General features: G+C 41.1%; 1 protein-coding gene across 1 annotated transcript in view; it reads left to right on the forward strand.

Moving 5' to 3' along the window:
* The first annotated feature begins 2,701 nt into the window (after nucleotides 1-2,701).
* Nucleotides 2,702-13,719, forward strand: part of LOC306981320 (LIM domain and actin-binding protein 1-like) — a 54,923-nt gene continuing 43,905 nt past the window's right edge. The window contains exons 1-3 of the mRNA XM_079580897.1: nucleotides 2,702-2,731; nucleotides 11,023-11,183; nucleotides 11,401-11,446. Coding sequence (XP_079437023.1) covers nucleotides 11,065-11,183; nucleotides 11,401-11,446 — 165 coding nt within the window. The 5' untranslated portion in view covers nucleotides 2,702-2,731; nucleotides 11,023-11,064. The remainder of the gene's footprint in view (nucleotides 2,732-11,022; nucleotides 11,184-11,400; nucleotides 11,447-13,719) is intronic.

The raw sequence follows: 13,719 nt of genomic DNA on the forward strand, positions 1-13,719 counted from the left end.
CTTCTTCTTCTTCTTCTCCTTCTCCTCCTCCTCCTCTCTCTCCCCTCTCTTCTTCTTCTTCTCTTCTCTCTCCCCTCTTTCTTTCTCTCCCCTCTCTTCATCTTCTTCTTCTTCTCCTCCTCCTCTCTCCCCTCTCTTCTTCTCCCCCTCTCCCACTCCCCACTCTCTCCCCTCTCTTCTTCTCCCCCTCTCCCACTCCCCACTCTCTCCCCTCTCTTTATCTCTCTCTGTCCCCCTCCTTACCCCCCTCCTCTATCTCTTCCCTCTCGCTCCAAACATGCCGACCTCTCTCTTTCTTTCTGTCCCCCTCTCTTCTTCTCCTCCTCCTCCTCCACTCTCTCCCCCTCTCTCTCTCCCTTCTCTCACTCCTTTTTTTCTTTTCTCTCTTGCCTTTTAACATTATTATTCATCTGTACTTCACACACACATGACACTCTCGGTTTGGACTGATTATATTAACAGAAAGTTGAAGCTTTGAGAGAAGTTTCAGACACCATTACGTCCATGTCTCCCCCTCCTCTCTCCCCCTCTCTCTCCCCCCCCCCCCCTCCTCTCTCGTATCAGATGGACCCGGGACTGAGAATGACTCATTTCCTCTGAACCGCTGACCCCGTCGTGTGGGGGCAGAGCTCTGTCCACTCATCTTCCAGGAATCCACTCCCCCCTCGACTCGGGGCCCGACTCAAGACCTGATAAAGCAGCAGCAGAACCTTAGGGCCAAAGAAAAGATCATTTTTAAGCAATTTGGGAGCAGAAAGGATCCAAGTAAGTCATGATTTTTTCTTTTTTTTAATCTTTATTGAGCTGTTGGTTGTTTCTTCTTCTACTCCTGAACCGTCCCTGATCCACACACTGCATTTACAACAAGAAAAAACGACTTATGATGTCATTTTAATTGCTTTATGTCTATACTATTTTAATATTTTACAGCTACACCTTGTAATATTTAATCCAATAAATAAATTAAAATACAAACATCCCCAAGAACTGACCAAACTGTGAGCGTTTCATTTCTCCTGGAGGCTGACTGAGCTTTACTGGGGGCGGGGCATATCCAGCTCGTTTCCATGGAGATGCCGAGTAAAGGCAGCTTCATATATTTTCCAGTTTGGCATTAGCGAAATCGAAAAGCTTCTTGATCAAAGCATCAAAACAGCGACAAAAATGTGAGACATAAGTGACAAAAAAGCCATAGACACGCGACAATAAAGAGACAAAAAAAGGCGTCAAAAGACCAACGAAAAAGTGACAAAAACTCAACAAAAAAGTGACAAAAACTCAACAAAAAAGTGACAAAAACTCAACAAAAAAGTGACAAAAATGCAAAAAAAAAGCTTTGGCTATAATGTTGTAGTGGATGTAACATGAGCTTGTGTGACATACTTGTCCCATTCAAATAAACTTAAAAACAAAAATAAATAAATACATTAGTGTGTTTATTGTGCCTCCGACCCGTAGGCGGGGAAAGTTGCAATTGTGGTTTTCAGGCCAGAGACACCAGGGGAGATTAACACTTGTATTACCTCCAGAGTTACTACAGAAAGGACTTATTAACCTCTTAACTCCCACATGAACGGATCCCATTTTCTACTACCCTGATCAAAAAGCTTCTTGGGGAAAAAGCACCAAAACAGCCACAAAAAATGAGAAGAAAACAAGGATGTAAACGCAGCAAAAAAGTGACAAAAAATCCACAAAATGTGACAAAAACTCACCAAAAAAGTGATAAAAACTCATCAAAAAAGTGCCAAAAACTCACCAAAAAAGTGACAAAAACTTATCAAAAAAGTGATAAAAACTCAACAAAAAAGTGATAAAAACTCAACAAAAAAGTGATAAAAACTCAACAAAAAAGTGATAAAAACTCAACAAAAAAGTGACAAAAACTCAACCAAAAAGTGCCAAAAACTCACCAAAAAAGTGATAAAAAACTCATCAAAAAAGTGATAAAAACTTATCAAAAAAGTGCCAAAAACTCATCAAAAAAGTGACAAAAACTCATCAAAAAAGTGACAAAAACTCACCAAAAAAGTGATAAAAACTCATCAAAAAGTGACAAGAACTCAACCAACAAATGACAAAAACTTACCCAAAAAGTGATAAAAACTCACCAAAAAAATGACAAACACTCAACAAAAATTGAAAAAAAATACAACATAAAAAACGGTGACACAACACAGCAAAAACCAACGCAAAAACGCGAGGAAAACGCTCAGTTTTGTGGGTCTTAGCTTTCAAATGAGGTGTTACACAGGCCTATAGCGAAAGAGGTTAATGTAAACAAGTTACTTAGTTCTTCCTTGAGGCGGGGGTTAAGAGGTTACAGCTAGTAAGTAAACTTTCTCTTTTATTGCGCTAAACAAAAAGACACATTTTGTTTTCATAGACACTATTTTTTATTATAAATCGCAAAAGCGTGACTCGGTGACGTACGCGCCGTGAGACTTCCCGATGACTCTTGTTCGGACAGACTTTACTCGAACACGTACGAGTGAAACATAACTCCGCGTCTGTTCTTTTAACGAGGGGAACAACACTTACCTGCCTTTACCTGCCCAGGTGGAGGCGAGCGCCGCGCTGCGATTGGCCGAGCCCTGACCCCACGGCCCCGCCCACTTCCCCCGGTCTCCACAAAAAGCAGCGGATCCGAGCGGCCGCGCGGAGTCAAAAGAGGAATAACGCGAGCAGCTGACGCACGCACGAGGCTTTCCTGCAGGAGGAGACGCAGCAAGTGAGTCCCGCGCGCTTTGGGAGGTGGAAATAATGACGTTTCTTTCACAGATCGGTTGAGCTTTTGGTGATTACTTTGTGTTCCTTTGTTCACGCTCGGTGTCGCTCTTGACGTGACTTTTGCGGCTGTTTTTAGCAAGTTTTCTCTTTGCTTTTGATTCAAAGCGTGGCCTAAATTGTCACTTCGCTTGTTGTGCGTGTTGGTGGAAAGGCTTTTTGTTTTGCGCACAAAGCTGTGGTCTCTCCAATCGCAGCCACCTGTTAACCTCTTACCACCCGCCTGAACCAAATGCATTCTGTCCTCTTTGGCTGTTGTATAGGCCTGTGTAACACCTCATTTGAAAGCTAAGACCCACAAAACTGATCTTTTTCCTCGCGTTGTTGCTGTGTTGTCACCTTTTTTTCTTTTTTTTTTCAAGTTTTGTCACGTTTTTGTTGAATTTTTGTCACTTTTTTGTCACATTTTTGTTGAATTTGTGTGACTTTTTTGTCACATTTTTGATGATTTTTTGTCACTTTTTGGTTGAATTTTTGTCACATTTTTGATGATTTTTTGTCACTTTTTGGTTGAATTTTTGTCACATTTTTGATGAATTTTTGTCACATTTTTGATGAATTTTTGTCACTTTTTGGTTGAATTTTTGTCACTTTTTTGATGAATTTTTGTCACTTTTTTGATGAATTTTTGTCACATTTTTGTCATATTTTTGTCACATTTTTGATGATTTTTTGTCACTTTTTTGTCATATTTTTGATGAATTTTTGTCACATTTTTGATGATTTTTTGTCACATTTTTGTCATATTTTTGTCACATTTTTGATGAATTTTTGTCACTTTTTGGTTGAATTTTTGTCACTTTTTTGATGATTTTTTGTCACATTTTTGTCACATTTTTGATAAATTTTTGATGATTTTTTGTCACTTTTTTGTCACATTTTTGATAAATTTTTGTCACATTTTGGTTGAATTTTTGTCACTTTTTTGTCACATTTTGGTTGAATTTTTGTCATATTTTTGTTGAATTTTTGTCACTTTTTTGTTGAATTTTTGTCACTTTTTTGTCACATTTTTGTCACTTTTTTGTCACGTTTTTGTCACTTTTTTTGTCACTTTTTTGTTGCGTTTACTTCCTTGTTTTCTTCTTATTTTTGAGGCTGTTTTGGTGCTTTTTTCCCCAAGCAGCTTTTCGATTAGGGCAAAGTCAAACTGGATGAAATGGGATCCGTTCAGGTGGGAGTTAAGAGGTTAAAGTAGTGACCCTCTTGTCTTCACAATCTTAATCTTGGAACATTTCTTCATTGATTTTGCTGCATAAGTTTGTCAAAAACACAAAATATAAACTCATTCAGCAGCAGTTTAGGCTGAAGTTGTACATGCATTGCCCTAAAGTTTCCCGTGGTTGTGCCATATTTGCTTTTGAATATTGAAACCCCCCATTCCTGTGTTTGATGGAACGTGATATGCAAAGATGATGGAAAGTTGATGATTAAGTTTGACATGTTGCTACCTGGTGTTGGAACAAAAAAAAGTTTAGGATCTGCTGGTGTTAAACGAATACAAGAATCGAAAGCAGGCACTGAAAAAAAGAATTTTTTTTTTTTGTTTTCCCAATTTTTCTACTTTTTTATTACTAATATTTTTAATTTCCCCCCCTATTTTTGTCCCTTTTTCCCCCCACAGTTTTTCCTTATTTTTGCCACAACTTCTCCCAATTTCCCCACATTTTCCCCACATTTCTCGACATTGAAGAAGAACCCGTGTATATTGTATATTTGCTTTTCTTCCACACATTGTTCTATCTTCTGGTTCTAGACCAGTGGTTCCCAACGTTTATTGTCAAGGCCGTGGGAACCCAGGGTGCTGAGGGCGCTGCAGAACCCCCTGGTGGATAGTCTGTGAACTGCAGGCAATATTAACCCCTTAACTCCCACCTGAACCGAGCACATTTTCTCCAGTTTGGCTTTACCCCCAGTCCAAAAGCTTCTGGTAAAAAGGTGTGAAAATGGCAACAAAACTGAGACGAAAACAAGGATGAAAATGTGACAAAAGTGAGAAAACATTGACGAAAAAGTGAATAAAAATTTACCAAAAATTTACAAAAAATTTACAAAAAATTTACAAAAAATTTACAAAAAAATTACAAAAAATGTACACAAAAATGACAAAAATGGACAAAAAAGTGAGAAAAAATAGACGAAAAAAATTGAGGAAAAAATGGATGAAAAAATGATAAGAATTTGACAAAAAAGTCACGAAAATTTGACAAAAATGAGACGACTGCACAACAAAAAAAGTGAAGAAAAATCTGACGTGAGGAAAAAGATCAATTTGAAATGAGGCGTTACACTGGCCTACAGGATTTGGGTAAAGCTGAACTGGAGAAAATGTGCTCAGTTCAGGTGGGAGTTAACAGGTTAATAAATAGGATTTATGCACAGAAAAAGTATTTTGGGGGTAAATTTTGTCCCTCAGCGCCCCCTAACTAAAACATCTTCCCACGGCTCTGGTTATTGTGTTTCGTACCTTTCAGTGGGCACCGTGTACCCCCTACCTCAAGGGTGTTGCAGTTTATTCAGAAAGTACTTACTTAAAAGTTGTATTTGGAAGAAAAAGGACAATGTTGCACTCAAAATAAGCCTAAAATTCTCCCGCAGCAACACATTTTACTGAAAAATCTAACTTTTTCCTTTAAAAATTATGTTACATTTTCCTTTTTGTTCAATCTGAAATTTGCAAGTACCCTCTGTTAGGTCCTCGAGTACCCCCAGGGGTCCCCATACCCCTGGTTGGGAAACACTGTTCTAGATGACAAATATTTTACTACAGGTAATCGTTCAGGTATCGGCATCGTTAAGAAAAAAAACAAAAAACTTCAGCCTCGATTGTGATTCGATATCAAACCTTCCACCCTCATCGTTGCAGCTTTTCCCTGATCATTATTTGGACCACCATCATTCTGAACATTGTCTCCACTTTCAGACGCCTTTACGAGACAGTCATGTGACCACACGTGCTGAGAGAGAAGATGCTGAACTTCGTCACAGTTTTTATTTCATGCCGATAGGAACAATAATTTGTATTTAAAGTAACATATCTAAAGGCCTGTATGTTCATTAATGAGTTCATGGCTTTGACCTAACAGTGGTTGACGGTTGACAACAGCTGAAAACATCTGGATCGTTCTCGATTTCAGATGATTGATGGCTAATGCTAACGGCTATAGGAAAAATACATAGAGCAGGCTAATGCTAACACACTCGGAAAAGGATCATATACAACTTCACCTTTTTAATTTCTCTGTTTAACCCCTTAACTCCCACCTGAACCGAGCACATTTTCTCCAGTTTGGCTTTACCCCAGTCCAAAAGCTTCTGGAAAAAAGGTGTGGAAATAGCGACGGAACTGAGACGAAAACAATGATGGAAATGTGACAAAAAAGTGAGAAAACATTGACAAAAAAGTGACGAAAAATTGATGAAAAAGTGGCAGAAATGTCACAAGAAATTGACAAAAATTTGACCCAAAAAAAGACAAAAATGTGATTAAAAAATTGACGAAAAAATGACATGTGACAAAAAATGTGATTTAAAATTTGACAAAAAAAATTACCAAAATTTGACAAAAAATAAATAAATGACAAAAATCCAGCAAAAAAATGACAAAAATCCAGCAAAAAAAAGACAAAAAATCAGCAAAAAAATGACAAAAATCAGTAAAAATATGACAAAAATCCAGCAAAAAAAGGACAAAAATCAAGCAAAAAATGACAAAAATCCAACACAAAAATGACAAAAATACAGCAAAAAAATGACAAAAATACAGCAAAAAAATGACAAAAATACAGCAAAAAAATTACAAAAATACAGCAAAAGAATGACACAAATCCAGCAAAAAAAAGTTACACAAATGAGTTGAATACCCAACAAAAAAATGATGGAAAAAACTCTAACGTGAGGAAAAAGATCTTCTCGGTTCAGGCGGGAGTTAAGAGGTTAAACCCCAGTGAATCATAAATTAGGCCTCATCCTTAACAAATAATGAGCCTGAATATTTACAGATTAAAGAAGTCACAAAGGGAATAACACATGGCCACTAGGGGGAGCTGTTCCCTCATGGCGACGGTGGGGTTCCCAGTTCCTGCAGGTGCACAGTGTCCTGTCTTAAAGCACTTTGGGCCTAATGAGGGGGTGGTTCTTCAGCAATGTAAGGTGGTATTACAGCCACGAGGACCAAAGAGAAGCACTTTCCTCACCCGCTGGCCTAGAACACAGAGAGTTGGTCATTCCTCTTTCTGTCTGGCAGTAAAAACGAATATAAAAGTGACTAAAACGGGTCTAAACCAGGACTTGACTGTAAAGCTGGAGCTGCTCTGATCTTAAGCGTTGTGTTTTTGGGCTCTCTCTTTGACTGATTCTTCTGTGCGAGATGCCAGTACTTGCTCGTGCTTGTCTCTCGGCCGCAGTACTTTCAGACAGGTACAGGCGCGCGGCGTTTGGGAGTATTTGAAGTACAGAGGAGCGCCTGTCTGGCCTCGGCCCCTGGAGGTGTGTGCTCTGCCCCGTCACAAAGGGGAACAGATGGTCGATGGGAGCGTGACGCGCTCCATCGACCTTTAAACCGGCATGACACAGGCCTCTGACAGCTACTGTACTACTACTGCTGTTACTGCAACTACTACTGCTGTTACTGCAACTACTACTGCTGTTACTGCAACTACTACTGCTGTTACTGCAACTACTACTGCTGTTACTGCGACTACTACTGCTGTTACTGCAACTACTGTGACTCTTACTACTGTTACTGTGACTTCTACGCTCCATCGACCTTTAAACCGGCAGGACACAGGCCTCTGACAGTTACTGCAACTATACTGCGACTACTACTGCTGTTGCTACTGTTACTGCAACTATACTGCGACTACTACTGCTGTTACTACTGTTACTGCAACTACTACTGCTGTTACTACTGTTACTGCAACTAGTACTACTGTTACTACAACTACTACTGTTACTGCGACTACTACTGCTGTTACTGCAACTACTACTGCTGTTACTGTGACTTCTACGCTCCATCAACCTTTAAACCGGCAGGACACAGGCCTCTGACAGTTACTGCAACTATACTGCGACTACTACTGCTGTTACTGCAACTACTACTACTGTTACTGCAACTACTGCGACTTTTACTACTGCTACTGTGACTTCTAGGCTCCATCGACCTTTAAACCGGCAGGACACAGGCCTGGACCGAGGACAGTTACTGCAACTATACTGCGACTACTACTGTTACTGCAACTACAGCTGGTACTGCAACTACTACTGCTGGTATTGCCACTACTACTGCTGTTACTACAACTACTACGACTTCTACTACAGTTTCTGCAACTACTGCGACTTCTACTACAGTTACTGCGACTCCTACTACTGTTACTGCGACTTCTACTACAGTTACTGCAACTACTGCGACTCCTACTACTGTTGCTGCGACTCCTACTACTGTTACTGCGACTTCTACTACTGTTACTGCAACTACTGCGACTTCTACTACTGTTACTGCAACTACTGCGACTTCTACTACTGTTACTGCAACTACTGCGACTTCTACTACAGTTACTGCAACTACTGCGACTCCTACTACTGTTGCTGCGACTCCTACTGCTGTTACTGCGACTTATACTGTTACTGCAACTACTGCGACTCCTACTACTGTTACTGCAACTACTGCGACTTCTACTACAGTTACTGCAACTACTGCGACTCCTACTACTGTTGCTGCGACTCCTACTGCTGTTACTGCGACTTATACTACTGTTACTGCAACTACTGCGAGTTCTACTACTGTTACTGCGACTTATACTACTGTTACTGCAACTACTGCGAGTTCTACTACTGTTACTGCGACTTATACTACTGTTACTGCAACTACTGCGACTTATACTACTGTTACTGCAACTACTGCGACTTCTACTACAGTTACTGCAACTACTGCGACTACTACTACAGTTACTGCGACTACTGCGACTTCTACTACAGTTACTGCGACTTCTACTACAGTTACTGCGACTCCTACTACTGTTACTGCGACTTATACTACTGTTACTGCAACTACTGCGCCTCCTACTACTGTTGCTGTGACTTATACTGCAGTTACTGCAGCTCCTGCGACTTCTACTGCTGTTACTGCGACTTATACTGCAGTTACTGCAGCTCCTGCGACTCCTACTACTGTTGCTGTGACTTATACTGCAGTTACTGCAGCTCCTGCGACTTCTACTGCTGTTACTGCGACTTATACTGCAGTTACTGCAACTACTGCGACTTATACTGCAGTTACTGCAGTTACTGCAACTACTGCAACTTCTACTGCTGTTACTGCGACTGCTTAAAGGCCGATCTCACCGGAGGAAAGTTGCGGAGTCTGGCGGGAGTCTGGCGGGAGTCTGGCGGGAGTCTGGCGGGAGTCTGGCGGGAGTCTGGCGGGAGTCTGGCGGGAGTCTGGCGGGAGTCTGGCGGGAGTCTGGCGGGAGTCTGGCGGGAGTCTGGCGGGAGTCTGGCGGGAGTCTGGCGGGAGTCTGGCCGGAGTCTGGCCGGAGTCTGGCCGGAGTCTGGCCGGAGTCTGGCCGGAGTCTGGCCGGAGTCTGGCCGGAGTCTGGCCGGAGTCTGGCCGGAGTCTGGCCGGAGACTAGAGTGTTGCAGTTGTGGCCATGTTGCGAACACTATTTGTCGTCCACTCTCCATACGACTGAGCTCTCCTTGGTGTTTCCGTCAGGTCTCGGAGACGTCACAGAAACGTCTCACAGGACGACAGTATTTTCAACACAACTGCTTGAGACGACGCACACACAGAGCCTAAAGTATGAGCTGCTGATTATGTAGAAACTGCATTCAGCTTTCATAGTATTATTTAGTCGTGATCAAAGTAAAACTCCCCCTTTTACTGTGAAACATCACTGGAATCCCGTTTGAAATGAATATTAATAAAAGCCTCTCAGGTTGTTCCCCCGCGCCCCGGTTGGGAGGTCCTGGCCCGTCTCTCTAAAATGTATTGATCGGCTCTGCTGCTGAAAGCCGGGACATCGATGGAAAAGTAAACAGAGCTGTTATGTACTTGGCCTCGGATTCTGCATGAACCGAGTTGAGTTTTCAGAGAAAGATCTACAGTTCAGGAGGTCTGAGCAGGTGACCGTACGGAATCGTGGCTGATTTTTTTTAATGAAAATGTTTTGTGGATTTTCTGCTAAACCTGTTATTTTGCTTCTTCTGGGAACATTTTGTGTCTCACTTGTTTGTGACCCGAGTTGTGGATTTTGTAGCTGATACGTTGAACCTGTTGAAAGTCTGGAAAAGTAAACCTGACTGTTCTGTTCGAAACCTCAGAATTTGCATGGACCGAGTACAAGCTCCGGTTTAGGAAAATCGAGTCCTGTAGGTGCACTGTGCATATCATCTACAGATAATATTGAAATTTAAAGTAGGAACCACATTTACAGTATTGAGTTTATTCTCAATGGTAAGAAATGTGGGGAAAGAATTGGGAAAACATTTAGAAAAATTGGGGAAAATTTGAATAAATGAATAAATGGTTTTGTTTATTTTTATATGGTAAAAAATAAACAAAATAAAAATAGGAAATATAGGAAAAGAATGAAAAAAAATGAGGAAAATTGAAAAAAAAAGTGAGGGGAAAAAAATCACAAAGGAAATATTGGGGGAAACAATAGAGGAAAAAACTTTTTTTTTTTTTTATATAGGGAAAATGTGGAAAGTATTTACTGTTCAGGACCACTAGCTTTTTAAATTCTTTTTATTTATTTAGATGCTTGCAGCACATTTTGTACCAAATACATTTCTCCATTGCGAGAATTGTTATTGAGAAAGTCACCAAAAATATTGATAATTTTTTCTAGAGGCCGATGCTTTTTATTTGTTTTTTGAATTTTATTTGGCCTTTATTTAACCAGGAAAGTCCCACTTAGATTAATCTCTTTTTCAGGGGAGTCCTGGCCCCATAGAGGAACCTATAGTACATGTTTTAGTGGTAGGGGAAACCGGAGTACCTGGAGGATTAACATGACTCCACACAGAAAGGCCCCGTCCAGGTGGGAATCGAACCCGGGACGTTCTAGCGGTGAAGCACAAGCGCCACCGGTCTATAATCCTGTAAAAACAAATACTTGGCCACTTCAAAATGACTTCCAGCGGGTCCGTATTGACGGAGGTTTAGCGAAGCTTGTGATGTTCCGGAATGATCGCCTTTTTCGCTAAACTGACGTGTTTTAATCCCTCCCACAGTTACAAGCGTGAAGTGTCCGTAGCGGCGAAGACCCGACAGCGATGGCGTCTCTGGCCCCGTTCGCGCGCCGACAGTGGGCGTCCCAGTCCCTGCGAGTCACGGCCAAAGAGCTTTCCATCGTCCGCGGCAACAACAGCGCCATCGCCGAGCGGTTCAACAAGTAACGGCCTTTTCTTCACCTTTTATATCTCAGAGTGACGAGCTAAAACTCAAAAAGGGGCGAGACGCAAGTTGGCCATTTAATACTCAATACTGCCACCTCAGGTCATACGTGTAACTGCACCTTCTATACGCCCACAAACGGCTCTGTGCTCCTCCCCCACTCGCACTGTAGCACCTGCTATTCCGATAAAGCACTAAGCGTCGTTCTCTCGTAGGTACCAGATGGCGGCAGAAGAGGGCAGTGGAGAGAAGAGGATGGCGGTATGTACCATTTTCAAGATAAAAGTGTTCAGAAATACATGATTCTATGGGAGCTTAATGTGGTAAATCGTAAAGGGCCTCAATCATTTCTATAGCACTTCTCCTTAAAGGAACCACTCGCTCTTTCATCAGCATCGATTCACTGGTGACTCTGGGAGTTTCTCGGTCGCCAGGATCCTTCTCCTCTCGTCCACTTTCTTGTGGGTTAGCTCCTTCAAAAGAGCTGAATTGTCCTATATTTTAAATCTACACATTTGCTAATAGGGCTTAACGATACTTGGTTTTTGATACCGATACCTGAACAATACTTTTTTTCTGTCTATAGAATAGAACCATAAAACAGATTAATGATTTTTCATTTCCTTCTCTTTCTCTTTCTCTTTCTCTTTCCTCTCCTCTCTCCTCTCTCCCCTCTCCCCTCTCCCCTCTCCCCTCTCCCCTCTCCCCTCTCCCCTCTCCCCTCTCCCCTCTCCTCTCTCCTCTCTCCTCTCCTCTCCTCTCTTCTTTCCTTTCTTTCCCTTCTTTCCTTTCCTCTTTCTTTCTTTTCTTTTTCTTTTCTTTCATTTTATTCCCTTTCCTTTCCATTTTATTTGTATCATTTATTTGCGGTGAAAGAAACTTCCTTTGATGACTCTATTTTTTTATATTTTTTTCCCCAAATTATCCATATTTTTAAAACAAAGTTTTGTTTTTTTTACGGGATTTCCCCCCAATTTTTTCATAAAAAACCCCCCAACACATTTCCCCCCCCCCAAATCTTGTCCTAAAATGTTCCCTTTTCCCCAAATTTACCCCAATTTTTCCACTTGTTTTCCACAATTATATATATTTTTTAATTCTTTTAAATTTTGTTGACCAACAGCATCATCTTGAGTATAATATTTCTTTTCAGTTCCTGCTTTCGATACCTTTTTTAAAACTATTTTTTATTTACTTCTATTATTAACCAGTTGTACCTAAACTTTGTTTTCTTGATACCAGACTGATATTGTTTAAAGGTTCACAGCCCTAGTTGCTAATGACGCCTTGTATCCTTAAGTTGTGGCAAAAACAAAGTAGATTTTTCACATTAGTCTCCGCTCTTCGGCCGGACATATTAATCATATTCAGGTGTGGTTTCATCGCTGGATAAAGTTTGCACAGGTGCATCTTGGGTAAATGACCCAAACAGAGGAGGCTGAGGCGGGTGAGAGGGTTTGGTGAATTGGATCAGCCCTCGGTGGAGTCTGATCACTTGGTTCAGACGCCGAGGATCCTGGGAAGTGACTGGAGGCATTAGGGTGTAGTGTGTGACAAAAATGTGACAAAAATGCGACAAAAATGTGACAAAAATATGACAAAAATTCAACAAAAATGTGACTGCAAATTCAACAAAAATTCAACAAAAATGTGACAAAAATGCGACAAAAATTCAACAAAAATGCGACAAATTCAACAAAAATGTGACAAAAATGTAACAAAAAATCAACAAAAATGTGACGACAAATTCAACAAAAATTCAACAAAAATGTGACACAAATGTGACAAAAATTCAACAAAAATTCAACAAAAATGTGACAAAAATTCAACAAAAAATCAACAAAAATGTGACAAAAATTCAACAAAAATGTGACGACAAATTCAACAAAAATTCAACAAAAATGTGACAAATGTGACAAAAATGAGACAAAAATTCAACAAAAATGTGACACAAATGTGACACAAATGCGACAAAAATGCGACAAAAAATCAACAAAAATGTGACAAAAATGTGACAAAAAATCAACAAAAATGTGACAAAAATTCAACAAAAATGCAACTTGACTGCCACCGGACCGGAGCCACCAACCTGATCTGATCACTTGGTTCAGACGCCTGGGAAGTGAGAGACGCCCACAGACACTGGAGGCATTGGGGTGAAGTGTGTTGCCCAAGGACACGATAACAGTATTCGGAACAAGACGACCCGCTCCGCCCTCTGAGCCACTTTTCAAACCACTTTCAAAACCCGTCACACAGTTGGAGTTGTATTGCTCGTGTCCGACGCCGCTGCTGCTGCTGCTGTAACCGGACTCCAGGGTCCACCTGATCCGCGTCACCGGCACAGGCAGGAAGACGGATCCGGCGGAGGTCAGGAAACGTCCCGGGACTCTCTCTCTCTCTCTCTTATTGATTTGGTGTAATGGTTTCCGCCTTGTTTCTGGAATGAACCATCGGTCAATAAGAAACTCTCTCCGCAGCTGCTCCAGCTCCGCACTCGGCGGCGTTTCCGAAAACAGAACGAGGTTTCTGGA

This window comes from Gobius niger, assembly GCF_951799975.1.
Source record: "Gobius niger genome assembly, chromosome: 22".
Classification (NCBI taxonomy): domain Eukaryota; kingdom Metazoa; phylum Chordata; class Actinopteri; order Gobiiformes; family Gobiidae; genus Gobius; species Gobius niger.